A 26,990-nucleotide genomic window follows, 5' to 3' on the forward strand; every position below is an offset into this window, starting at 1 on the left:
TTCAAAACGACATACTGCCAATGTCGCCTATACGAAACTTAACCGGCGGAAATTCAACGCGCAATCTCGGCATTCAATGCGCATTCCCGAATGATCTCGTCGTTTTAAGTATCTATTATTCACCCGGAAATCATAATTTCAGAGGGAATTTTCGTTCCGTTAAAAGCGAAATATATGTAAAAAAAGAAAAAAATACTAATCCAAGTCTAGTGTAAAAAAAAGGCCTAACTAAAAAAAGGTGATGACCTAATTAAAGACAATCTGAAGAGGAAAGAGAGAGAGAGAAACGGAGGGTCCTCCGTCCAAGCTCCGAACGTCAAGGGCGGACGTGAGAAATCGCCGCCCCAACGGGCGGTGGAGAGAGCATCAATCCCACGCCACTCACATCCGCTTCTCTCTCTCTCTATCTCTAGCTCTAGCTCTGCAAATTCAAAGCCCGAAGCTCTTCCCCCACTTCCCGAATCAAAAGACGAAAGTGGAAGCGTGACCTGATTCTTGTAGAGAGTGAGATTTGAGCGAGAGCGCGCGCACGCACGTACACACACACCATGTCGTGGCAAACCTACGTCGACGATCACCTCATGTGCGACATCGACGGCCAGGGCCAGCACCTCTCCGCCGCCGCCATCGTTGGCCTCGACGGCAGCGTCTGGGCTCAGAGCTCCACTTTCCCCCAGGTCTGTCTCTCTGCATGCATGGCTCATGCTTTTGTGTGCTTGTGTTTAACTGAAGCGTTTCGATCGGATCGGATCGGATCGGATCTCTCGCGGCTTTTTTTCCGGTGGCTTCTTTGAAATTTCTCCTGTCTTCCATCCCGGCTGACCGATCTGATCGCCTCGCGAGCCGGTCGCTCTATCGACGTTCGTGCAGATGAATAAACGATATGCATTGGCCGCGATCAGATCAATCTGCGTCGACTCGTTCTAAACGTTACGAACATGTTGTGTCTGCGTCAACTTTTTGATAACGAAAAAACCGAAATGAGATTGCTGCCTTGCTTTCCAGCAGAGCTAGCGTGAGGAGCTCGTGTGAACTGCTAATTGCTTGAAATGATGATGTAGAATCATGCAATATGAGAAAGATAGAACTTTTTGGCATGCTCTGACTTAATTAAACTGTCTCTCTTAGCTGCTCTAAGTATTTCTGGCATTTTGTTTCCCCTTCCAGTTCAAGGCTCCAGAGATTGCTGGCATTCTGAAAGATTTCGAGGAACCGGGTCATCTCGCCCCGACAGGTTTGCATCTTGGCGGCACCAAGTACATGGTTATTCAGGGGGAGCCCGGCGTCGTCATTCGCGGGAAGAAGGTGAAGTAAAATTTGTTCATCGTATCGCATCTTCGATCTTTTTCCCTTTTCCGTAGAGCGAGTGACATTGTAGAAGGCTAACTTGATCGAGAGAGCTCAGATTTGAATATCAATAAATGGGTCAGTTGATTTAACCTTCATTTGTCAAGACAAAGACTTCCTAGGATCTTGCACTGCTTTTTCTTGGGTGCTCCAGAGGATTTCCCGAGCCTCCTTTAGGTGTCTGTCAAGCCTTCACGAGGCCATTCCTTCCTCCAGTTGTTTAGTGAAGTTAAGGATAAAGAATATCAAAACTGCGTTATTGGGCTAGCTGTCCTGTGGGGCTGTTCATATGGATCAGAAGGGTGAATTTGTTCCTGCAGCACACCCCAGACCTTTTATTTTCTTCTCACGGTGGTCCATGTTTTTCCAGTCCTGTTAGCTGTTTCCAAGGGTTGGAATGGCTTTCTCATATCTATTATGTTACTCAAGGGCGTTCTAATGCAACAGGGATCTGGAGGCATTACAATCAAGAAAACCGGGCAAGCTCTAGTTTTCGGGGTCTACGAGGAACCTGTGACTCCAGGACAGTGCAACATGATCGTCGAGAGGCTCGGAGATTACCTGATCGATCAGGGCCTGTAGGCCTCTGCTCAACTCCATCCATCCGGTATCCCGGTCCGCGGTCTAGCTTTTTGGCTCATCTTCCGCATCTGAGTTTGCGCATCCTGGATCAACAAGTTGCGCGAAATGACCGTGTGGCCGTAAGGTATTTCGTTCCCCGGGTGTTCTTGGCTTGTTTCCCTTGATTTTCACATACGACACTTCATATATTGTATCAACCTTTTCCTCTTTGGGGTTTACGGTGCTGGCAATAGATTTTCAAGTTTTGACTGCGTTTGATATTCATGTTTGTCGATGAGAGCAATGTTGATGCATTGACATGTTGATGCATAATAACTTCTCGTCCTAGACTCCCAACAAACGGAAGCAATTGCAAAGACATGAAAACATGATCATGTTCGTTCCGATTTCTGTCTACCGTTCGAATTCTTTTGTACAAGCCGGCACAAACTTTCAGCAAAATGTAATTCAAATCAATTACTCTCGTAACAATCAGCCCGTCAGAATTCAGATGCAAGAGCTTCATCCTGATAATTGTCAATCATAAATTATTTTCCTCCCCACTGCAACTCAGTGCCATTTTAAGTATAAATCCTTACAGCCCTTTCTCGTTTTCTATAATGATTCTGCCATCCTTTTCAGCTATTCAATTCATCATATCCTAATTATCATGTACTTCATTTTTCCCTTTGAGAGCACATTGGGGATGCTTCATTAAGTCAAGTCATTCAAGAAGACCAACGTTTGGATCAGCTAACGATCGAAGAAATCAGCAAAACATAGAATTTCAAACCGGGGCAGGGTGTGTAGAACGGTCTTATCCGAACACAAGTCATCCGATAACCAAAAATGATCCAACGACAAACTGCTGTTTACCTCTTGAGAGCCTCGACATAAGACAGTACATCGACCACCTCAGTTAATCCAAGACATAAAGACAAAATCCTCCAAACCTTTTGAGATTTCACATTTTGCCACTAGCTTCAGTTAAATCCAAGACATAGGCAAAATCCTTTACACCTTTTTGAGTTTTCACATTTTGCGACTAGCATCACTTGCATGAGTTCGCTACCGCAGCCCCTTTCACTTTTACAATTACGTAGGACTACTAGATGGTCCACCAAAATCCTTACAAAGAAGAACCAGCTTGGGCCATTTGTACACATAAATTTTCCATGAAGACGCATTTCCTCTATTGACATGGTAATGCAAAACTAGGGGCCCAAATTGCACTCAACAGAGTCATTTGGACAGATGAACAAAAATGGTAATTCTTTTTCCCCCACAGATACATCCATATAAAGTGGAAAGACTTCCACATTCTAGTCACAGCCTCTTTGAGGAGTTCCCCATGATTCTTTAGACGTTGCCGATGATCAAAATAAATAACAGGAAAAATGTCATAATAGTGTGGCTTAATGCCGAGATATGGACTTCACCTGCCTGGGAGGAAGAATGTGAAGAAATGGCCGTAGCATTGCTTGTAGCGGTTTTGTTGCTCCTGCATTGAGTTTACAAAGGACAAGGAAATCAAGCATTAGTGCAAGGATTATCAAGCTTAAAATGTTAGGGAGTTGAAATTGCAAATGGATATTTACCCGGCAGTCACATAAATGCACTTGTCATAACCTGATACACAACAAACAACCAAAAGCTCCAATTAGCATTGCCCGAAACTCAGTTAGATATTAAGAGAAAACATTTGAAAGTAGAAGCTAAGTTGCGCTAGCATCCTAAATCAGGTATGATCATCATCCAGAGAAAACTAACATACATGTTAGGAGGAAAAATGATAACTTCTCCTAAATCAAGTTTGAAACATGGAAGTTCCACAACTTGTTACGTTAAACGTTCGTGTTATTATCCCTGAACCAACGCCTCTTCGACCAACTCAAATTACAAAGAGGTCACTTAAATTCCAGCATAGATGAAACATAAAGAAGTGGGAATAGAGATTATGCTTTAACGGGTGACAAAGAAGAGATATACTTGGGTTCTTGTCGACTTTTAATCCTGCCCCTCCAAAGCTACAAGCAACATCTGTAGCGCCATTTTGCTGGTAGTAACTGTTGAAGGCGAAAGAAGCATGAGAAACCAAGGTGTCAGGCTCATAACACGGTTGGCTGGGTTGAATTGCAGAACAGTCCACATTTCCTGGTCCACAGGCCCAGTTTATGGCATTCTGCAAGTCCATATCCGATGCATTAGACGAAGCGATGCACCACGTTGTTCTGTTAGAGCTGGTAATATTAGCTCCGGTTATCACATTTACGGAGCCTCTTCCAGTGAAGTCCAAATTGTACACACTTGTCTCATCAGGATAAAATAGCCCCCAGTTTCTCTCAGATTCCAAACCAGGCTTCCTGTTTTCATTGAAAAGCGAGAAGATATACACATCCAACGCTTCACCGGGCTTCGCAGGAGTTCCCGTGTCATTAATCACATGACGGATCAAGTTTGTATTGTAAGTCTGAGCATTATCTGGAGTTGCAGCAGTTTCTTTAGCAGAACCTTTAGATGGCCATCCTGTTTCAGTGACCATGATTTTTATCGTCCGGAAGTTCAAAGCCATGAGGGCAAAGTAAAGAGCGTCAACCTGGGCATCGAACATGTTAGTATAGAGCAACCCGGTGTTTGGATCAATCACTTCCGAGGACGACTCGAACAGGGCATAGTCTAGAGAGACATTGTTTGGCGAATCTCGATAGGCATAGTAAGGATAGATATCGATCATGAAAGGAGATTGATTCTCAGCAAGAAATATCAGAAGGGGTTTCAAGAAAGATGCATAGTTACTACTAAAAGCACCTGCTGAGGGCGGAAAGGATCTCGATAGAACTCCAAGGGAATGGGTCGTGGAGACTTTGATTCTTTTGTGTAGACCGACTTTTCTCAAGGCTGTAAAGATGTATTGCATCGCCGGTACCACAAGGGCAGTGACATTGCTGGAAGTTTCTGTTGCCTCCGCACCGACAGTAATGTACGTGATCTTCGTGGCAGGATAATATGGGAGGATGCTGTTCTTCAGCCAAGTGTCGGCATTTGATTGGAACTGAGAGAACGGCAATAGGTCTAAGTTTGGAATACCAATGATGAGCTCAACTCCTGTGTTTGCAAAGGCCTTGAGAACCTGAATATTAGAGTCGTAAATCCTGAGGTACTTGATGTTATGAAGCTGAACCAATTGCGCCACTTTGTCGGGTGTCGGGAGGTCATCCGCATTTCTACCATAGCAAATTCCGATAGTGCTTCCTCTGCACAGGTCTGCCACGAGGAAAAAGGGCCCAAATTACTCGCTCAAATGAAGTGTCGGGAATTGGCCAAAAGAGAATTAAGTGTTATAAACATCTGGTGATGGTCACACGTGTCGAGCACTATAAATTTGACAAGGTATGGAGATGATGTTTGGGTATACTTGAGAAATGGTTGATCTACTTGGACCAATCATTATACCATAAGAACTTCGATGGAAATCAACTCAACTCTATCTAATGCATAGTAGAGAATCCGCTACTGACTAATCATTAGCTTAAATAAATGGGGCAACCAATTAGCTAACATGAGGGTGGCGAGATAAGTATAATACAATACTTTCTCTGCACCCTCTTTGGCACTTCTATTACAGAAAAACATTCCATACACTATTTACTGCAAGACTCATATTTCAGCATCCCTCTCAAATAGAAAAGCTTGAGGCTTTGTTTTTGGAGAAATGCTAGGTACACAAAGATAGGTTTAAAAAAATCGTTATACTAGATGATGAGGCAAATCACTAGTGCTTGTTGAATATAATAAACTCCTTCAAATGCCCACTTCCAGTCTGTCACTTACTTAATATACCAATTTTCTTGTCCTAGTATACCTGGCATTGCTCTTATTCTAGGGGTTGGCGGTTCAGACAAATATTTAGACCACTTTGTCCATCACATTACCAATCAGTGCCTTGCCAAAAGTATTCCTCACTGCCTTCCATGTTTGTAAATCCCTAGTTTCTCCCAAAACACAGTGTGCACATGAGTAGACAAGATCCAGTAATCTGCAGATGCTACTAAATATTTTTTTCCCCTTTCTTCCACAAAATTTGCCCATGCCTTTCACAGTCAAGATATGCGCTTAGCCTATAAGCCTGCGCCTTTCTCTCTCTCAGAGGGAGGTAGGTTGGTCCACATGAGATTCTATGCAATCTATGAGGTGGGTCAGCTAAGTTAATAATTGAACTTCCAGCTGTACGCAAGAATGAGAGTCTGCCTCCTTACCATAAACATGAATGCAGAGCATAGCGTCAACACTGATTAGAGCAAGTGATCGAGGGCAAGAGAAGAGATCAAGTTAATGTCCCAGAGCACACGTCACGATGAAGTGTGACGAAACCAAGCCATCATTTTGAATGGTGAGAGAGACAGTGCACGCATTGCACGTCCCCAAACACAAAATGTATCAAGACGAGGGAAAAAAAAAATGCAAACTTGAGCGACTTCAAGAGCTGAATGCAGACAAGCTAAAAGCTACCCAGATGAGGTCCAAGATGGTAGCGGCTCCCGCTTCCTTTTTTCAAGCCTTTTCAAATGGTTTAGAAATGGCAGGAGACCGAAAGATCAACACTGCAGACAAGCAAGCGAAGAGACTACAAGCAGTACATGCATCAATCACAAGGACAGCCGAGAAAAAGCGAACCCATTGAAGATTGAGGGTGGAAGAAGAAAAGGAATCAAGATTCAAGAAGAGAGACGAACCCAGAAGCATGAGCAACAGCGAAGTGGCGAAGATGAGCCTGAACCCTCTCCCCATTTGCTCCCTCTCTCTCTCTCTCTCTCTCTCTCTCTCTCTCTCTCTACCTCTCTGCGTCTCCGAGAGAATTCTGGACAAGCCTTTCGCTTTATTCCCGAGAGACCCACTTCAGCTAAATGCCGTTCCAACGTTCCCCTCCTTGAGAACCGCGTCTCTGTCTCTCTCTCTCTCTCTCTCTCTCTCTCTCTCTGTGCGGAAAACAAAAGCTTTTTGCTGATTAAGATGCAGAGCTCGAGAAGGGGTCAAGGGTCTTGACTCAAACACTGTACTGAGCAAAGAGATATGATGGACGTGGTGATGGGCGTGGTGAGCCCGGCGTAGCGTAAGTCTTGTGGTCACTTGCTCGCGTCTGATCGTGGTGTGGTGGTAGTTTCTGTAAATAAGGGGGGTGATGCGGATGCGGATGCGTATGTGTCAGAGAGTTTTGCAGACGGGGAGGGAGACACCGGTGGCGAGCGTGTATTGGGGGACCGGACGTACGGGGAAGGCTGAGAGAGGAGGGACCGGACTTCAGATGGTTTTCTCAATTGGATTTGAATCGGGTGCGCCTCGGGTACGCCCCCTGGCTTTGTGGCATGTCTGTCCTTTCTCGCTCGTGTTGCGTGGGATTTGGGAATTGAAAAAAACGAAAAAAATTAGCGCAAATGGGAACCTCGTATTAAGGTTTAGGATCCGTTTATTAACATTTTTAATAATTCCTTTTCAAAAATAATTTTTTTATTTCTATGCTCTTAACACGTTTTTTAGCAAAAGAACACGCTTATTAACTATACAAAATTTCTATTCTCGAAATCAGAAAAAGAGCAAAAAAGGATTTGGTATGACCCTATAAATTTTTTTCACTTGAGATTTATTTTGATTTTTTTAAATAATTTTCTGAGATTTTTTTGAATTTTTTTTTTCCTCCCTTCTTCTTTCTCCTCTGGCAGGTTGCCAGGCCTTGGCGATGGGCGGCAACCAGCCAAGGACAAGGGCCGGCCTCAAGCAAGCTTCACTGGCGGCTGGGAGAGGTCGACCTCGCCGACCATCGCCAAGGCCCGACATCCTACTAGAGGACAAAGAAGAAGGGAGGAAAAAAAAAATGACATTGTTTCAGAAATTGTTCCTGAGAGCAAAGACATAGATTTTTTTTACTTTTTGATTATGTTCCAAATATATTCCCTGAACCCTAAAACCCTAAATCCTAAATCTCAATACCTCAACCCTAAACCTAAAACCCGAAACCTTAAAACCCTACCCCTAGACCCCAAAACCTAAACCCTAAAACCTAAAACCCGAAACATTAAACCCCAAACCCTAAAACCTTAAACTACAAAACCCTAAACCCCAAACCTCCAAACCCTAAACCCAAAACACTAAACCCTAAAACCTTAAACTCTAAACCCTATAGCCATGCCCAAAAACCCAAAACCCGAATCCCTAAAACCCTAAACCCAAAACTCAAAACCCGAAACCCTAAAACAAAAATCCTAAAACCATAAACCCCAAACCCCAAAACTCCAAACCCGAAATCCCAATACTCTAAACCCCTAAACTGTAATTTCCTCAACCACCATCCGGTATTTGCTTTGTTTATAAGGAGTAATTTTCTTTATGATTGTATTAAGGTCATCCAATTCTATATCATAATATATTATGACTCTATTTCTAGTCCGATTTTATCCAAACATGAAAAATTGTTGAGTCTCTATTCACATTTTATAATTAAATGAAAAAATTGAGAGTAAAAATTTTTAAGGTTGTACCGAATGCATTTCTGTTCTTTTTCTATTCCGGGAATGGAAATTTTGTGCAGTTACTAAACGCGCTTTTTAGCTCAGAAACTGTTCCCGGGAACATAATTAGAAAAAACTATTTCTGAACAGAAATTGTTCCCAGGAACATAAACGTTACCAAACAGACCCTTATCAACTAAGATTACTAAACGGATTCCTGTTATTTTTCTGTTCTAGGGAATAAAAGAACAGAAAAATAGAAAAACGGGATGGTTATCAAATAGGACTTTAACGTGCAATGTCATCCCTAAATTTTTAACTTGTTCAATATAATCCATGAAGTATTAGTATATGTTCCAATTTAGTTTTCAAATTGTATGAAAATGTTCAATGTCTGACGGAATCTGCCCATGCAGTTTTCAACTTGTTGACCTTGAATGGTGGACAACAAAAACAATACTTACGCGTGGATTATTCAAGTAAGATATTGTCTCAAATCAATATATATATATAAAATAATCCGTGTCATCAAATATCGATGGACATCTTAACGTCCTATTTCTTTTTTCCTTTTTTAACATAGATGGATAAAAAGATGAACATGTTAACTGATTTTGTTTTTGAATTTCATCCCGGTGTATAATGATCCATGTCATCAAAAAACGTCTGATTTGTCGCTTGAGCAAACGAAAGGATAACATCAAACATCTACATACAATTTATGGACCATAGTGAATAAATTAAATATTCGGGAACGACATTACACATCGCACCAGAGTTCGAGAACCATTAGCGTCGTTTTCCCTTTGAGAAACAGTGTCTCCAGTCAAACATACGGGTCTGGTCAAATTGGATCTGGAAATTAATCCTAACCCGTGTTGAACAATTGACTCCGTGCAAATCAAAATCCCAAAATGGGATATCCCGATCAACCGCATAAAGAAGCAATCATAGGATAAAATAATTCAAAAAACAGAAGCACTAATTTCATATACAAAATTAATAAGGAGTCTAGAGGGAAAAATGAAAGAGAGCCAAATCTCAAAAAGAAAAAGTTGACCCAAAAACACAAGATCTCAAATTTTTTTCAAACTTGTCAAACCGACATAATAGAGAGGTTGCACCATACATTCCTGCGTCAGCACGGGCTCCGTTGCATCTGCACTTACCTTTCAGTCCAAAAGGGCAACAACCGATATGCTTTTTACCTTTGTCCGTTGTTTTGTCGCTTTATTCCTCCCTTACCTCATCCTCAACACTCCCACACGCATTAGACTATTCATAAAGAAATTTTCACATGTGTTAGGCCCCTTCAAGTACCATCTTCATTTTCCACCAAAAAAAAAAGTGCCAATCTCCAACGGTAGTGATTGGTCTCGAATCGATAGATAATCCAATTGCCTCGTCGGTTGTTTTGAAAATCTTTGTCCGCATATGAAGTGGTCGGGACAAAGATACCAAATTAAACCTCTAAACTTATTATACGAAAACCGATTTAGTCCTGAACTTTTTCCGTAAATTTCCAATGTGGGTTCTCTAAGCAATTACACCTAAGCATGCCGATGTGGCGGTCTAATCATCGCCGACCGTTCTACATGACACGTGACATGATCGGTATTTGGCGTGGATGAATTATCACGAATTGACGTCGTTTTAAGATTTTTCTGATTTTTTATTTTATTTTTCTTTTATCCCTTTCTTCTCTTTTATCCTTTTCTACGCAACTTTCATCTTTTTCCCTATAGTCTTCTTCATGGACACTGCCCCGTGCGCCGCGGCGAACTTCCTATTGCTCTACACCGGTGAGAAGGGCGTCGACTGCAACAGGAAGCCGCTCCATTTCAAGGGGTCGATGTTCCACCGCATGATCCCGAAAATCATGTGCCAAGGCAGCAACTTCACCGCTGGCAAGGGAACGGCGGGGAGCCGATCCATAGGTCCGAGTTTAAAGATGAGAACGTCACGAGGAAACACACGGTGCCGGGTACGAACGGATGGCAGTTCTTCATATGCACGAAGAAGACGAGCCGGGGTTCGACGGCAAGCACGTGGTGGAGGGGGGTAGACATGGTTAGGGCCCATCGAGAAGACCGGGTCCAGCTCTGCTAGAACCTCCAAGCCCATAGACCACATATGTGAGGCAAGCAACCTCAAGTGAGGTGTGGCGCCTCAATCACAGGAAGCAAGCTTCATTAATGGAGGTCGGCCACACGGGGAGAGGGGGAGAGAGAGAGAGAGAAAGAAACGCAATGGCGGTGGCCGAGTTTGATTTTGATGGTAGCGGTCGAGTCGTCGGTGAATGGCAGTGACGAGTTTTCGGCGGCAGTGACCGGAAAATTTGCAGCGGCAGCCACGATAAGGAAGGAGACGAACAATAGCTTGGAAAAAAAAGAGGAGAGAAAGGAAAGGAAAGGAAAAATGAATTCAAAACAATATGCAGAACCACCTTCAATGCAGTTCTTCCTCGTTAGATGCCTAATTGCACTATATAGGATGGCTGACGATGATTGTCGCACCACTTCAACATTTTTAGGCGCAAATTAGCCGGAAGAACCGCATAATTTGACATAAAAGTTCAGGATTAAATTGATAACCGTACAGTAGACTTGAGATTGATGGTAATGTGTCCGCTCATGCTCTCATGCGTGACTCCTAGTTTGCACACTAAGAGAAATGACAAGGCAAGTCGAAACTTTTTCTGGCTCGGAGTCGAGCCGCTCGAGCATATCAAGTCCTCCATCCCAACCGGTCAAGTCGAGCAGTAAAGATCAATCTTTATCGCGCACGGCTTCGATGATCAAGCTTCGTTCTAGTTCGAGCTCGAGTAACGAATCGGTATCGGCTCGACTCGGGTCGATCAACCCGACCCGACCTTAGGATCCCGGACCGCATGTGTGAAGGGCCAATATGGGTCCAGACATCTGTTCATCATATAGCACAGATTCAATGCAGATAAGGCCCAAAATGAAGCCCGGGATTCACTCAAGACTTGCCCAAGCCCAGTCCGCTCGATGAATGTGTCCGATCCCATTCGGTGCACTTCGAGCTGCAAATCAGATTGCAGTTGGAGGTGGGGGGGATGCAACACATTCTCTAAGTTTGAAACCCATCAAAACTCAACACAATTATAAACCAATTCTTCAAATTTGTACTAGGCCAAGGCTATTAAACTCGAAGCTAGGCCCCGACTCGGCCGGGCTAGACGACCGGAGCTATAATTTCACTTGTCTAACACGTCCATTGATCACGTCTACCTCTATATAAATTGACATAAAAGAAAAACTTTCTTTACGAAAAAAAAAAAAGGGGCTGAAAAAATAGGTTTCGCCCTCGTATTTTGATAATAGGTATTCTCTCGTGAATGGGCTTTCCCACATCATCTTAACTCCATTGTTTTTTTCCCAATGAAATTGCATCCCCACCTCATCCCAAACAAGTAAAATGATATAAAAGGGTCGAATATAGGTTTCGCCGTTGTATTTTGATAATAGGAATTCTTGCGAACGGGCTTTCATATGATCTCACTTGCCTGAACCCGCCCATTGATCGCATCTACTTTTATGTAAATCGAAATGAAAAACTTTTTCTTTTGAAAAAATCGAGGTTGACCAAAGGTTTCGCCCTTGTAATTTGAAAACGGATAGCCTTGTGAATGGACTTTTCCTACCCCATATTAACTCCGTTGTTTTTCCCGATCGAATTGCATCCACGTCTTCTCCTAAACAAATAAAATCGACATTCCGCGATTGATCAATGGTTTAATTAGCTCCAAATTAGCCTTGCAAAAGCTCGAAACGGCCCATGTGAAACAGTCTCTTTTGCATCACCACCTCATCCTAAAACAAATAGAATCTGCATTCCGAAATTAATTAACTAATTAATTATCTCCAACTTATCTTTACAAAAGCTCGAGAAGGCCGACATGAAACGGTCTCTTTTTTTAATCCCCACCTCATCCTAAACAAATAAAATTGACATATCAGAATTTAATTAATTGTTTGATTAGCTCCAAATTAGCTATGGAAAAGCTGGAAAAAGACCCACAATGAAAAGTCTCTTTTTGCATCACCATCTCATCTTAAACAAACACAAAAGTTGACATTCCAAATTTAATTACCTAATTAGCTCCAAATTAGCTTTGGCAAGGCTAGAAAAAGGCCAGTATGAAGCGGTCTCTTTTGCATCACCACCTCATCCTAATCAAATAAGTTTCACATTTCCAAAATTAGTTGATTGATTGATTGATTAGGTCCAAATTAGTTTCGCAAAAAGATCGGAAAAATACCAGCAATGAAACAGCCTCTTTTGCATCCCCACCTCATCCTAAACAAAAAAACATCCACATTCCAAAACTGATCAATTATCTCCAAATAAGCTTTGCAAAAGCTCGAAAAGACCAACGCAAAATAGTCTCTTTTGTGCATCTTTCTCCTAATAAGGCATCAATGAGAAAAATTATATAAAAAGTCTTAAGCCTATTTGCCAATTCAGTTCTAAGCTTTTTAATTGTGTCAATTGAATTTTAAATCTTTTCATATTTTGTCAATTGAGTCTATTCGGTCAATTTTTACCGAAAATCGCTAACGTGGATGCCGACCGTCCTACATGACAAGGCCGGCACTGACATGGATAATTTCTAATAATATTTTGATTTTTTTTGATTTTTTTTCTCTTCTTTTTTCCTTTTTTGTTTCATTTTTCCTTTCTTTCTCTTTCTATTTTTTTCTTCCCTTCCTCCTCTACCCTGTCGCCGAGCCTTGGCGACCGATCAAAGGCGAGTGCTAGCAGGGCGAGATTCGCTAGAGACCAGAAAGCCTCACCGGCCTTTAGCGACCTGCTAGAGGAAGAAGGGAAGTAGAAAAATAAAATAAAATAAAAAAATCAATTCGAACAAAATTAAAATATTTATTAAAAATTGATCACATTAGTGTTGATTGTTCCACATTGGACGGCCGGTGTCCACGTTAGTGATTTTCAGCCAAAATTGACCGAATGGACTCAATCGGCAAACCATGAAAATATTTAAGATCAAATTAGCAAAAATGCACTAAGCTCATGACTTTTTAGACAATTTTCCCCAGCACTAAGTCGTTACATATCTCATCGTATCTCGCACCATATAGTTAATAAACTAAACCCCGAAAATCAAGAAGCCAGCGTTGTGGAGCTGTCCAGATGCACGAATCCAAGATCTTGCAACACACTTTTGGTGCAATTAATTAAGCAAATTAATCGGTGTCTTAAAGTTAAACAACTGTCTAATCACCCTTTTCCATGCTGCCACCCATCTTTCCCTTTACTTTAAAAAAACAAAAGAAAAAAAGGGGGAGAAAAAGGGAAATTCCACAGGACGTATCTGGCACAACGTGGGAGGTCGGGCCGGTGGCAACTTCCTTCTTGTCCGGTTATAAACAATAATTTCCATAAATAGATTTTATTTATCTATCTATCTATCTATTTATTTATTTATGTGTCTTTTGGAACGACAAGAGAAGAACGTATAGAAGAAGACGGTCCGGTCACGTGCCGGAGCACGTCCTCCACGTTCGAGCCGTCGGTGCACGTGCACCGTCCAGATCGTCGCCGTCCGCGGCCGCCGTTATCCAAGAAGCACCAAGCACGAAGTACACGTGACTTCGCTTTTCTGGATAATTTGGTTTTTTTTTTTTCACAGAAACTAAAATTGAAATTGGATAATTTTTGTTGGCTTGCGTGCAAAGTAGATAAAAGTTCCGACCCAAAAAAAAAACAATTAGATAAAAGTCAATTAATTTCGGCCTAGATTGACCGAAAAATAAATAATTAAATGAATTTTAGCCTAGAGTGACTCGACTGAGCTGCATTTATTTGAGAACAAAATCATGTCGTTGATGAAGTTGGGACGGGTTCGGTTCCACAATGATCGAAACCCGATAAGCGGATGAAATGAGCTCGGTGCTCTGTGAGAATTTTTCAAGATTTGATCAAGTCGAGGACATACGATCAAGTTGAAATCTCGATGTCGCGTGGCATTTTCATCCCAATCGTATTCTATTGGCACCATGGGTCGGACACTCGAAATGGCCTCGTTTTTGGGAACATTGAAGATAAGAGGGCGGGGAGATCTTGCTTCATCTAATCTGTCGTCGACATTGCACAACCAGTGTTCTGTGAGAATTTTCAAGATTCGATCAAGTCGAGAATATACGATCGACTCAAGATCTCAATAACATGCGACCTTACGCCGTATCGGCATTTTCAGCCGGTCATATTCTATCGACACCATGGGTCGAACATTCGAAATGCCTCATTTTGCAAACATTGGAGATACGAGGGCGAAAGAGATCTCATTTCCTCTAATGCGGTCCGATTTCACTCGAAAATTGAGGACATTAAATTAACCGATCAGAGCGTACATCGACCGTTCCTTTCGACGTTCATGCACGTCTCGAATGTGAACGCTCCTCTTTTTTTATTTATAATTCACGCCTCACATGTGCACACAAGAGATTGGAGTACATTCTCACTCATGGAGTATCCAATAATTCCTTCAATGATTCCACCCCTTGTTTCAAAACAAAAAAAATCATGCTTGGACTTACTCAAGACTTCAAAAACCCTCGTTTTATAAAGTTTCAACGTAGCTGGCGGATTATGCTATTCTCATCATCAAATCGGCTTCTTTTCTTTGGTAGTTTATACGTCGATTCTCTCTTTTTTTGTGGAAAAAAAAAAGGGTTACATTCGGACGCATACGATGCGAGGAGGATCTTAAAGATTACGATGAACTGGACAAATAAAGAGGCCAAGGTTTGTGCAGCTCCCAGAGGAATTCCCAACATGGGCCGGCCCCCACATTTACCCAAGGCTCGAGAGTAGATGACAACATTTTTTTCTTTTTTGTAATTTACCATTATCATCTCGATAACAACGGGAAATATATATGTTTATTATGTCATCGGGATGCTCATTCGAAGTATCTAATAAGGAAAAATATAATAATGAATGCGCACGCGAAGAGAAAAACGAAAATTACTAATTAATTCGGTTCAAAACTTTATAATTTTGCCAACGTAACTAAATATTTGTGTGGAATTCGAATGTAGTTTTTCTTGCAACTTGTTCTAGGATGTCCGGCGATTAGTGGATGCCACGTCAGCAATTTCCGGCAGTAATTGCCGGAAAGACTATTTGGAGTTTTGCGCGAAGGTTTAGGACCATGTTGGCAAAATTGGAAAATTTAGAACTGAAACGATCAGCATCTGTGCAATGGGATCAAGATAGTCACGATTCTATCAATCAATAAGCGACTAAATAATAAAATAAACAAAACGAGGAAATAAACCTTATATTGGATTTTGAGTAATTCGGTCAATGCGACTCACTTCACGAAGAGAGCAATAAAGCAATTCCATGGAAATTACAACCATACTTGATTAGTCAAACACTCTCTCTATTTCCTAACTTTTAATTATACTCAATAACTCACATAATGTTTAGCGCTCACAATTCTCACAAAATTACCTTTCAATCTCTCAAAGAAACTCACAAGATCTCATGCAAGATTCATTGGTTTCAAAACACTTGCGATTTCTCTAGGATAGAATTCACGAGCGCGTCGTGCAATTGAATGTTACCGTTAGGAACCCTTTTCAAGAAATCCACTCAAGTTAAATCACCACTCAAACTAAGAAAATCTACTCGAATAATCATTCAAATTAAGAAACATATGAATCGGGTTTCTTTCACGGGCTCAAGCTCTAGAAGACGGAAATCAGATGATGTGGTCCAATTACACCCTAAATCCAATGGAGGGGGCAACCATGCACATGGGGGTTGTGGGATCACCATGAACACATCTTCATCCTATTAATAATGATCATGAGCTGTACATGATTCTTGGGCAAGCAAAAAAAAAAAAGAAATGCTTTCCTAAGTTTGAAATTCAAAAGGAAAAGTTTGAAATTCGAACCATTCGAAAAGAAAAAAAAGGGCCCAATTCATCCATCCATATGAGAGAATAATTTAACGAACAGATTAATAAAAGGAGCAAAAGCCCAAGAAGCAAAGCCCCAGCATGCGCGCCACGTGGCGCCCGAGGCCCCCTATAGGCTATAAGAACGACCCTCGATCACGTATCTCAAGCTCACTTTCACCAGCAAATATCCCTTGAATCTCTCTCTCTTCTGTTACCTTTCGATCTCCCTGTTTTCCAGCCCATCTTCTTCAAAGCTCGTTCAAGAGGGGTTTCTGCAGAAGGAAAGAAGAGCAGAAAATGGCGGACGAGGGCACGATGAACTGCATAGACATCCTCCTCGCCATCATCTTGCCTCCTCTGGGTGTCTTCCTCAAGTTCGGCTGCAAGGTGATGATCCCCACTTCTGATCTTATGCTCCACATCTCCCTTTCTCTTCTCTCTTTTTTCCCATTTCTGTTCTCTTTACTTTGCTTTTAATTCAGAGGGAAAGAAACTGGTTTGCCTTGAAGTTGAGAGTTCTGGTTTTCATAGTAGGGTTTTTGTCAGTTTTATGTAGGGTGAAAGTTTCATTTATTGGAGGCAAAATTTTTTATTTTTCTGTACTCAAGTATGGTTGCAAGGTGATGATCCACACTTCTGATCTTATGTTCCACATCTCCCTCTGTTTTTTCCTCTTTTTTGTCCATTTTTATTCTCTTTACTTTGCTTTTAATTTAGAGGGAGAAAAAACTTAATTTGCCTTGAAGCTGAGAGTTCTGGTTTTTCTAGTAGGGTTTTTGTCAGTTTCATGTAGGGTGAAAGCTTTATTTTTTGGAGGCAAAATTGTTAATTTTTTTTTTCTGTCCTCAAGTATGGTCGCAAGGTGATGATCCACACTTCTGATCTTATATTCCACATCTCCCTCCCTCTTTTTTTTTTTTCTTCTCGTTTTTTCCATTTTCATTCTCTTTACTTTGCTTTTAATTTAGAGGGAAAGAAACATAATTTGCCTTGAATTTGAGAGTTCTGGTTTTCTGGTAGGGTTTTTGCCAGTTTCATGTGGGGGTTGAAAGCTTTACCTTTTGGAGGCAAAATTTTTATTTTTTATTTATTTTTCTGGTTTCTTAATATTTAAGCAAGAAAGGAAAAGGGGACTATGATTTTTTGAATATATATAAATTATATTGGGAGGGTTTTGTTTTTGATACTGAATTTTGACTATGTAATGTATGTGTATGCAGGTGGAGTTCTGGATCTGTGTGCTACTCACGCTGTTTGGCTGGATTCCTGGCATCATCTATGCCATCTATGCCATTACCAAGAACTAAACTTGATTGAGTAAGCTCTCTCTCTCTCTCTCTCTCTCTCTATATATATATATTTATATAATTACGAAAAATATTATTAGTTCCAAAAAGAAAACAAAAAAAAAAAGAAAAAAAGGGATTATTACTTACATAATAATTAGAAGATAAAATTTCGAGACCCAAAAAAAATGGTGGATAAACTTATATGATGATTCAGGGTGGGCAATCCGCTAATTATCTGTTTCCCTTTTATTTTTTTTTAAATTAGATATCATAGATCGGGGCACGTGTATGGATGGTGTGCGCTTTTCGAAACCAAGCCACTGCAATGACACGTGTCCAGTAATACGTGCGAATTTAGGGGTTAAAAAAAAATCTGATTTTTTTCCGTGTGTATTTTTTTCTGAATTTTTATTTTTTTTTGACAGGTGGCGATAGGTGAGAGGCCAATGCGTGCGCGCCTCCCATCCAACGGTCGCGGATATCGTGGGATTTCCAACCAGCTTCGAACGCGTCGGAAGTCCCCCTTCTCTTCCTCGTTTCGTTTTCGTCACCGTCGTTAGTTGTGCGTAGCGTGATGTTGATTTGTATTGTCGTGTATTCATTTCATTTTCTTCTGTAAAGCGACGTGGCGATCTTTAGATTGTCGGCAGATTTTTCGGATATGCTTTAATATCATTTCTTTCATCGACCCCACTTGAGATTTTTCCTAATAAAAACATTGAGGATATGCTCGAACGTTCGGTTACGAAATTATTGTAGGCATAAGTCATCGTCGATAACAAAAATTGTATTCATTTCTTTAATCGACCCACTTGAGATTTCCTCATGAAAAAATTGGGGTACGCCCGAATGTTCGTGAGCAGGAAAAACAGTTCACGAAATATTAGCGATAATGAAAACATTATTCATTAGCTAATTATACGAGGCAAACCGGGTGATATATTTCGGAAAATTAGTTTTAAAATTTTTTTTTTTTCGCGGAACAAACAGAAGCTAAATGCGTCTCCACCTCCTGTCTTTTCAAATAACTAGATAATTATGCAAAAGCAAGCTTACGTTTTTGGTGTTGAATGGCAGTTAGAAGGGGAATTTGAGATTTCGTAACCAATTTCGAAAAATGTAAAAGAAAAGGACAATGAGAAGGAGAAGTAGGCTCCCGCTTAAAAGGGTTCCACAATTTCCTTGCTTTAATGTACGACTTTCAATCAGGAAAATAGATTGGCATTTCATAACATAACCAAGATTAATTTAATTTTGAGAATATCCAAATACATAATCGAATAAAAAGTAAAATTTCCTCGTGTGGTCTCGAAAAAGTAAGGTCAATGTCATATAAAAGACGAGATCGTTTTCGTGATAAGCGCAATGATCCATTCATTCATTTCATTGGGACTTGCTGATTCACGTGCCATTGATGTTAGCATTGAAAATGAAAGGATATCTTCTCCTAGGTTTGAGTCTTAGGCAGCGAAATTTGAAAAAAAAAAAAACGTGCATTTGATACCGTCGCGACCATAATTACAACAACCGACAAATTAAAGGATGGAATGGAAAGCATAGGAATTTTATTTCCAATTGCACTTCCTTTTCATCTTCTCACTTTTTTAGAGACATGTGTGATGCTCGAGTCTAACTTCATTTGAATTCCCATCTTATTTCTCTATCGTCAACCCACATTGAGAAACGAGAACAAACCACACCAATTTCAATTCTATATTTAGGGTGTGTTTATTTCGGACAAATTTTCATGATTAATAGGAAAAATGACACAAATGATCTCTGAAGTTTGGCCCAATGTGCAATGTCGTCCCTCAACTTTTAATTTATTCAATATAGTCCCTAAACTTTAACCTAATGTGCAATGTCATCCCTAAACTTTTAAATTATTCAATATGATCCTTAAACTTTGGGAAAATTCCAATTAAGGACCCCAAGTGGGGTTAAATTCTCAAATAAGGACCCAAAGTGAACATTGTGTCAAATAAGGGTCTAAAGTGCCCAATCAGTCTCAAATAAGGACCTGGGTCCCCGGCCGGCCAAAATACCCGCCGGCGGCAGAAAGTTGCTGTTCAAGCACGGAACAAGATCTTTCATTTTTTTTTTTTTTCCTTTTCCTTTTCCTTTCTTTCTTTTTTTCTTCTCTTCCTCCGCCGGCCATAGCCGGGGCCGGCGGAGGTCGCCGACCTCAAACTAAGAAACCATCCCCATTCAGAAAAATTGGATCGAGGTTTCCTTTTTCCAAACAAAATCTGAGTTTTCTTTTCTTTTTCCTTTTTCCTTTTTCCTTCTTTGACAGGTGCAGAGATTTGAGTGGCTAATTGCGCCCTCTAATCCAGCAGCCGCCCGCTGATTTTCTGTGCGATTCGATCATCTTCGAACGTGTCGGAAGTCCTCCTTTCTCTTCGTCGTCGTTTTCATATGTATTTCGTCATTAGTTGTCTGCAATGTGCCGATGATTTGAATCGTGGCATTCATTTCTTTTGTAAAAGCCGTGACGTGGCGCCCTCGAGTGTCGGCAGATTTTGGTATTGTGCTTTAATCCCATTTCGTTCATTGAGCCCCACTTGGGATTATTTTTTTTAATGATATTTCCTAATAAATAGTGGGATATGCTCGAACATTACAGCTCGCAACTTTCGTCGTACCATGCTCTCCAAAGAACAACTCTTATCAAAATCGAGAATTGAAAAAGATCCCGATGGCCAAAATAAAGTATTACGAGTCATCTTTGCAAAGACATAAATGAAATGATCTGGAGAGTGGTATGGCTTGCATAAATGAATAAACGAAAAATATTTTCGGCTTTCACGAAATTGTTTGGATAAATTGTTACCGATAATAGAAATATTATTCATTGGCTGATTATATCGGGTGATGCGAGCAATCAGTTTTTGGAAAAAAAAAATTCGCATAATTCATTTTCTGCAAGACAAATGGAGTCATGGTGCGTTTGTTTCATCGAAAACTTTCATAATAAAAGAACAGGGAAAATGACTAGTTTTAATTAGTTTGGTGATTTAGGAAAAATGATTTCCTTCTTACCGAAAGGGAAAGTTGTTTTTCTTGATCTTAAGTTTTGTTATTTTCAGTCCATGGAAAACAATTTCCATGAATCGATTAGTTTTCCGTCATCAAAATATTGAAAAGTCGAAAAACAATTTCCCGAAAATCAGTTTTTCTTCCAACAAACTAACCCTAAATTCATCTCCATTTTCCGTCTTTTCAGATAACCGGATAATTATGCAAAAGCAAGCTTACGTTCACCGCGTTTGAATGGCAGTTACAACGGGAATTAGAGATTGGGAACCAATTTCGAAAAATGTAATTAAAAAGAAAAGTGCGATGAGAAAGAGAAATAGGCTTCCGCTTTAGAGAGGTCCTAAACATCCTTGCTTTAAAATAAACGACTTTCAATCAGGAAAATTTAATTTTGAGAATATCCAAAAATTTCAATACCTTTATAAAAATTCGAGATTGTCAATAGCCAAATACATATGCGGGAATTATTCGAATAATAAGTAAAATGCCCTCGTGCTATCATGAAAAAAGTAAAAATTGCGATCGGTGCCACGAAAAAAAGATGAAACCATTTTCGCGGTAATCGCAAGATTCATTCATTCATTCATTTCGTCGGGAGTTGGTGATTCACGTGCCACGGATGTCAGCATTGAAAATGAAGGAAGGATATCTTTTCCTTATTTTTCGATTTCACTTGACCAAATTACACATGATAATCTTCTCCTAGGTTCGAATCTCAGGCAACGAAATTTGAATAAAAAGTTCACTCGAGACCGTCGCGACCATAATTATAACAACCGACAAATTAAACGATAGAACGGAAAGCATAGGAATTTCATTTCTAATTGCACTCTTATTTATGTCCATCTTCCTACTTTTTTAAGCGACGTACGCAACACTGAGTCTAATTTCATTCGAATTCCCATCTTAGTTCTCTATCGCCAACCCCCATTGAAATATAGGAACGAAACACACTAATTTCGATTCTATTTTATAATTATCTTTTCCTAGCTTCGTACAAAACGATGTGTTTTGCTCTAAACCCTAACTAGAGTTAAAGGTGAGGGAGTACTTTGCTTTTCTTAGCCATATAGTAAAAACAAGAGAGGAAGATGCTAGGATTTCTTTGGAAAAGCACTTTTGTCATGGTATCGTGTTGTTTATGGTCGACCTACGCACAAACTGAACCATCGACATCTGCATAATTGGCATTTTTGGCTTCAACTTACCAACCCTAGTCCCACCATGGACCAACCCTGCTGAAATCTCGAGCTTAATGGTTAAGCAAATGTTTACTCTTTTGGTTTGAAAAGATAGTCAATTTGAAGGAACGATTTTTCTTCGATGAAATCGGTGTTTCGGGTCGAGAATGCTTTTCTCGAAGGATTTTTCCTAGAGAAAGATCTTGTTTAGGTCATGGGGAGTGGCAAGCGACAACGACAGATAGTGATGGCGATAAGAACGCATGCGACAACACTTCTTGAATTGAGCAAGTGTTCTCCGGCGATTGCTTAATGTGGGTGTGTGTGAGAGAGAGAGAAAGAGAGATGAAAAAATTAAGTGAGAAATGAAATAAATTAATGCCCTAGACGAGTTCTTTCTTTCTTTCTCTTAGCTATTCTTTGACACTTTTTTCTAATTAAGTTCCTATACTATTAACTTGTCTAATCAATTACTTTTTAACTTTTACGAATTCCCTACTTTTGGACGTTGAAATCCGGCCAAATCTAGCCGACATGCCTGTCGGATGGAAAACATAGCGTGATGGTTAGGTCTGCTGATATATTTGGTGTAACAGAGACTTGATTATATGGCGACTTGAATAGAGAAACTAAAAATAAAGGAACTTTGATTAGAAAAAAAAACGTGAAAGTACAGTGATAAAAGGTAGAATTTTTCCTTTTGACAATAACATCTAATATATCCAGAGAGAGAGAGAGAGAGAGAGTCCAAGGATGAAGCCTCGAGGGGGGGAAAGAGAGCCGTTAGTCTATGCTCAAATTGAGGTGGTTGCGTACACGTCGAGCATTATTTCCCCGACAGGGGAAAGAGAGCCACTAGTTTCTGTTCAAATCGAGGTGGTTGCACTTGCCTACACGTTGAGATTCATTTCCCAATTTCAGGAAACGGTTGAAGACTAGGTTGCAGATCAGAAGAACGGACAGAGACGTGTGAAGATGACACACGAAATAGCCAAGTTTGTCAACTATTTAATACTTGAAGCCGACGTCAACTTTACTCATTCACAATGTGCCGATGACCAACAACATAAAAGTCCCTTCGGCATGTCTCAAGCATGACAGGTGGGAGAAGGAGGATTTCTCTTGTGCTTCAATAACAATAAACAGAAACTGAACTGGTCTTTTAAGTGATTCGTGATACCGACCAAGACATACCCGGATACCCAAATTTGGTTGTCTATCGAACTGTTTAGACCCTCAGGCGAAAGCAACTACACAATAGATGTACTTTTGTAGGCTTATAGACAAAGAGGACGATGCACAGACTGTCTGTGCATCAGCAAGGCCCGCTTTGCATTGTCTTCGATCGAAGACGACGATGTATGTGTTAAACCATTTTTGAGCAAATGGTCTGTGATCAAAACCGCGTATCATCAAGGCCTGCTTTGAATAAAACCAATCCAGCCACCTCATCCTTCCCGGTTTTGAGAACACTTAAGATCCCAAGCAAGATGTCCGTGCAATAGTTAGAAAGCGCGGGGATCGGCAAATTGCACGTCAGGAGACATCTTTAAAAAAAAAAAAGGTCTAAGACACAAAACGAGCTGACAGCAAAAGGCGACGGTAGAAAAGGTACAACTCAGATTACCAGAACAGCTGTAGTTTAATGCAAGGCATTAATAACATGCAAATTTGCAATCTTTAGACAGTACTTAAGGACTACTGTGTATCATGATAATCCCTTGAATTCATGCATATGTAAAGATTACATTACCCCACTTATAAATCAGACATGCGTGACAATAAGGCTATTACATAGTGGGTAGGGCCAAACACCAACTAATGTTGGCCATTCATAAGAACATTCCTCCAAAGTGACATCATTCCTCACAAATCAATTGCATATACCTGTCGGTGCATTAAAAAACACTCTAGCGCAAAGAAGGACGAGTTGGGAGGATATCATACACTTTGGCTTGTAATCCTTTAAATTGCCATTCCTCCTAACTCATGGGGCAATGTGCTTGAGAAGTCTGCGAGTTCACCCATTTCAAGATGCAATGAAGATGGGAGAATTTGTGAGTTTTGACTCATCATTCTTTAAATTGCCATTCCCTCCGACACATGGGGCAGTGTGCTTGAGAAGTCTGCGAGTTCACCCACTTCAAGATGCAATGAAGATGGAAAGCATGATTGCATGCACCCCATACTGCAGAACAATCACAGAATATGTAATCAATATAACTGTTCTTAGAAAGCATCTTTGTTTTCCTTTATTATTTGTGGCTTCAAGGAGGGGGAGGGAAGGGGAAATTGGGAAGAAAGAATAAGTTACCATATCTTTAGAGGTATGAAAACATTCATGACACAGGTTCAAGATATGGGAGTTCAATTACATAGACTGGAAATGACAGAACATCGTGTTTCAGAACAAAGCCATGCTATTCAACATTATGAACATCCAGTTCCTGTTCAAGGGTTAACTAATTACAACAAGCTCAACTTAGAATATCCAAGCTCAGCTTACTTAGCTGAAAGAAAAGAATGAAACAAAAGCTCAGCTTGGAACTTCAAATATGAAGAACGATTTGGCCTCAGAAAAATGCAGCATTGCATTTTCAAAACAAAAGCTATATCCAAGCTTGCTCCTCTTCTAGCGAAAACCAGAAAAAAGGCAAAGTACATGGGATCTTCTCTGAGTGAAGAAGAGAAATTAGAGGCCCAAATTCATTTTTAATCTTCTGGACATGTTGAAGAGAAACAACTATTTTATGTTAAACAGCAACTGTTTAGTATTTGCTTGAATTGCTTATAAAGCACAGGGCAATTAGCCTAGCTTGAAGCCCTGTTGACTATGTAGAGGTACTTCAGATTCACACGCAGACATCTCAGAGGAGAAATACAGGACATCTCCATCTATATTCAATAGGCAATATCAGCTACAACATTATACCTTACTAAGAATAGAGTGAGCAAAGGTAGAAACTTACTCAGTGGACAATCATCCCCAGGGAGTTTACAGTCGGGACAACAGCCATCAAAGGCCATCCTACAAATTCCACACGTTTCATCCTGGGCATCCCAAGTCCATGAAGCGACAGCATGCCATCTGTGGTTCAGATAAACAGAAGATTTAGGGTTCCGCAGCCCCTACATATGAACAAGTCCTTCCCTTTTTATTACAGATGTACAAATGCCTAATACAGCTATCTGCTAAAAGTGAGTACTTACTCTGTTCAATTAAACCAGCAGGAATTCAGGAAAAAATAGGTCAAGGAAAACTGTCCCACAAAGAAGAACATTTGTAACTGGAGAATGAAGCAGATGCTTGGAAACAGGCGATGTTAGTCTCCAAACACTTCTGTGAAAATGAATCAAAACATTGACTGTGGCAAGTTCTATGTGGGAATTACAAGCAGATATATCCAAAATTCAGGCCTCCTTTGGTACCGGCTATTCTCTATGTATGTGTGTGCCTGCACACGTGCATGCGTCTGTTCTTGTGCACGAGCACGTGCGCAGGCGTGTCTTTGAGTTTGCACAACACATGCTCATGAATTGTGCATGCGCATGTTTGAGTAGTGAATTTCTGCAAATTAAAGAGAAATGTTTTACAAATCCTCATGTTGTCCTTGAAATGGATTATAACATGAAGAATATCAGCAATTTCTTTTTTTATGGAAGGAATGAGAGCAAATAATAAATGGGCGTCAAAAGAAGCAACAAGAAAGAAAACAAACAGGTAATAGCGGGAGAACAAAGTAGTAGTAGAGAGAAAATCAGGAGCATAGGACCTACTATAAGTCAAATCTCTCATCTAAGTCATATGTCTGATCATATATAAGTTTAGTGTTTCACGGATAAGAAAATGACAACAACTGATTCTGATACTTATGGGAGAAGGAAAAGGAGATATTGAAAGGAATGATGAACATTAGCCAATTGAAAGGGAAAGAATGAAAGATGAATTAGTAATCGATAGTTGAAGGATCCATTAGTGAATGAGAAAAGGTTTAAAGAATGCACAAACACAATATCCAGGAAACAGCTACATATAGATCAAAATTTGGTCAGACAGCACAGAGAATGGAATGACAGCCCGACGGCACAAAGAAACACTAACATAGCTCTCATTACTGGACTGTTTATTCATTTGATTATGAAAAACAAACAAATTAACTGGCCAGTCTATGAATATATTGGACAGCAAGAAGCGCAGCCAGGCATCGTGCGAAGGATACTCAAGAGCTTGACTTTCATCCTCGTTTTCTGCAAAACCAACAAAAACAAAAAACGACCATGATGTTTACTTGTGCAGTACACGACACGTAATAAGGATATGCAAAATCCGCGAAACATAGTAGCACGACGAAGATATGAAAATTCACATCGGTTATCTCAAAGGATACTTTACTGGGTTCCTAGAACATGTGAGGGAAGATAGTTTGATTTGTGGTTTATTTTTAAACCCACTTTGCCTCAGGAAAATCCCCCATTTACGTAAGAAATCCACCGGCCAACGTCACGATGGACCGGTTGATTCACAATGTTGTAAACATTCTCTGTGGCTCACTCATGCAGGTTAGTTTCATTCTATTCAAGTCAAGCCCTCATCACTTCGCGGTCGCATTCACATTCCCTACAAATCACTCCCGCGACTCCCAGCAGACCCATTGTGCACAACCCGTGAACGAAAATCCCATTCGGCGGGAATGAACTCTCCACACTGCTACTCAACAACACAGCATTGCCAACCAAATCACGAGCAGCATCAATATATATATAACCAAAAGAGTACAATCAGCGGAACCCAAGTACGAATGCGCTGCGCTCACGTTCTGGGGTTTCGCGTGCGAGGGGCGGGCGTACGGCGAACAATCCCAAATCGCTCAAACCCACGACTAATGCGAAGAATATGAAACTGTAGGGAGCTAGAAGCGAGAGGGAAATCCAATCGCTGAAGCTTCGAATCGACAGTAATCTTGCGACAAAAGGGAAACGCGAGATCCGATCGACAAGAGAAGATTCATCTGCGGACGAACAGCCGTCCGTCCATTCAAGAACTTACCCGCGGCGACGTGATAATGTCGGAGCCTTCGACTTGATTCCGAGGAGGCAGAGCTATGGAGGGAGG

The 26,990-nt window shown here is 40.6% G+C and overlaps 4 protein-coding genes and 1 long non-coding RNA gene across 7 annotated transcripts; 2 read left to right on the forward strand and 3 right to left on the reverse strand.

Annotated features, from left to right (window-relative positions):
* The first annotated feature begins 245 nt into the window (after window positions 1-245).
* On the forward strand, window positions 246-2,179 carry LOC130137063 (profilin-2). Its single transcript, XM_056307782.1, has 3 exons — window positions 246-677; window positions 1,168-1,305; window positions 1,795-2,179. The coding sequence occupies exons 1-3, from the start codon at window positions 549-551 to the stop codon at window positions 1,927-1,929; spliced, it is 402 nt and encodes a 133-aa protein (XP_056163757.1). The 5' UTR covers window positions 246-548; the 3' UTR covers window positions 1,930-2,179.
* A 661-nt stretch (window positions 2,180-2,840) lies between these two features.
* LOC130137065 (glucan endo-1,3-beta-glucosidase 13-like) lies at window positions 2,841-6,975 on the reverse strand. 2 transcript variants are annotated; one of them, XM_056307791.1, is made up of 5 exons: window positions 6,642-6,975; window positions 5,039-5,172; window positions 3,898-4,960; window positions 3,507-3,537; window positions 2,841-3,409 (listed from the first exon to the last, which is right to left on the reverse strand). In XM_056307791.1, exons 1-5 carry the CDS (start codon window positions 6,694-6,696, stop codon window positions 3,268-3,270), a joined length of 1,425 nt encoding a protein of 474 aa, XP_056163766.1. In that variant the 5' UTR covers window positions 6,697-6,975; the 3' UTR covers window positions 2,841-3,267. The 2 variants fall into 2 exon arrangements, with proteins under 2 accessions (XP_056163766.1, XP_056163765.1); XM_056307790.1 differs by having other exon boundaries at window positions 3,898-5,172; window positions 6,642-6,967.
* A 9,546-nt stretch (window positions 6,976-16,521) lies between these two features.
* On the forward strand, window positions 16,522-18,392 carry LOC115684560 (hydrophobic protein LTI6B-like). Of its 2 annotated transcripts, none has more exons than XM_056307720.1 (3): window positions 16,522-16,755; window positions 17,589-17,685; window positions 17,923-17,940. In XM_056307720.1, exons 1-2 carry the CDS (start codon window positions 16,666-16,668, stop codon window positions 17,673-17,675), a joined length of 177 nt encoding a protein of 58 aa, XP_056163695.1. In that variant the 5' UTR covers window positions 16,522-16,665; the 3' UTR covers window positions 17,676-17,685; window positions 17,923-17,940. The 2 variants fall into 2 exon arrangements, with proteins under 2 accessions (XP_056163695.1, XP_030465194.1); XM_030609334.2 differs by lacking the exon at window positions 17,923-17,940 and adding an exon at window positions 18,083-18,392 and having other exon boundaries at window positions 16,523-16,755.
* LOC115684561 (uncharacterized) lies at window positions 16,601-17,433 on the reverse strand. Its single transcript, XR_008815716.1, has 2 exons — window positions 17,099-17,433; window positions 16,601-16,861 (listed from the first exon to the last, which is right to left on the reverse strand). It is a non-coding gene; the product is annotated as an uncharacterized LOC115684561 (long non-coding RNA).
* Window positions 18,393-23,556: 5,164 nt separating the features above from the next.
* Window positions 23,557-26,530, reverse strand: LOC130137048 (anaphase-promoting complex subunit 11). Its single transcript, XM_056307751.1, has 4 exons — window positions 26,527-26,530; window positions 25,980-26,125; window positions 24,847-25,006; window positions 23,557-24,065 (listed from the first exon to the last, which is right to left on the reverse strand). Exons 1-4 carry the CDS (start codon window positions 26,528-26,530, stop codon window positions 23,950-23,952), a joined length of 426 nt encoding a protein of 141 aa, XP_056163726.1. The 3' UTR covers window positions 23,557-23,949.
* Between the last annotated feature and the right edge of the window lie 460 nt (window positions 26,531-26,990).

Source organism: Syzygium oleosum, unplaced genomic scaffold (genome assembly GCF_021117445.2).
Source record: "Syzygium oleosum isolate NSW1041296 unplaced genomic scaffold, Sole_v2.1 Sole_v2.59, whole genome shotgun sequence".
Lineage (NCBI taxonomy): Eukaryota > Viridiplantae > Streptophyta > Magnoliopsida > Myrtales > Myrtaceae > Syzygium > Syzygium oleosum.

What these genes read in the sequence shown, in the direction of transcription:
- LOC130137063 (XM_056307782.1), top strand. Translation starts at nt 549, where the DNA reads ATGTCGTGGCAAACCTACGTCGACGATCACCTCATGTGCGACATCGAC. An exon ending in AGAGCTCCACTTTCCCCCAG is followed by an intron (nt 678 to 1,167) that starts GTCTGTCTCTCT and finishes TTCCCCTTCCAG; the next exon opens with TTCAAGGCTCCAGAGATTGC. An exon ending in TCGTCATTCGCGGGAAGAAG is followed by an intron (nt 1,306 to 1,794) that starts GTGAAGTAAAAT and finishes CTAATGCAACAG; the next exon opens with GGATCTGGAGGCATTACAAT.
- LOC130137065 (XM_056307790.1), bottom strand. Translation starts at nt 6,696, where the DNA reads ATGGGGAGAGGGTTCAGGCTCATCTTCGCCACTTCGCTGTTGCTCATG. An exon ending in AAAAGTCGACAAGAACCCAA is followed by an intron (nt 3,538 to 3,897) that starts GTATATCTCTTC and finishes GTTGTGTATCAG; the next exon opens with GTTATGACAAGTGCATTTAT. An exon ending in TGCATTTATGTGACTGCCGG is followed by an intron (nt 3,410 to 3,506) that starts GTAAATATCCAT and finishes AACTCAATGCAG; the next exon opens with GAGCAACAAAACCGCTACAA.
- LOC115684560 (XM_056307720.1), top strand. Translation starts at nt 16,666, where the DNA reads ATGGCGGACGAGGGCACGATGAACTGCATAGACATCCTCCTCGCCATC. An exon ending in TCCTCAAGTTCGGCTGCAAG is followed by an intron (nt 16,756 to 17,588) that starts GTGATGATCCCC and finishes ATGTGTATGCAG; the next exon opens with GTGGAGTTCTGGATCTGTGT.
- LOC130137048 (XM_056307751.1), bottom strand. An exon ending in AGTCCAGTAATGAGAGCTAT is followed by an intron (nt 25,007 to 25,979) that starts GTTAGTGTTTCT and finishes GTTCATATGTAG; the next exon opens with GGGCTGCGGAACCCTAAATC. An exon ending in TGGGGATGATTGTCCACTGA is followed by an intron (nt 24,066 to 24,846) that starts GTAAGTTTCTAC and finishes ATTGTTCTGCAG; the next exon opens with TATGGGGTGCATGCAATCAT.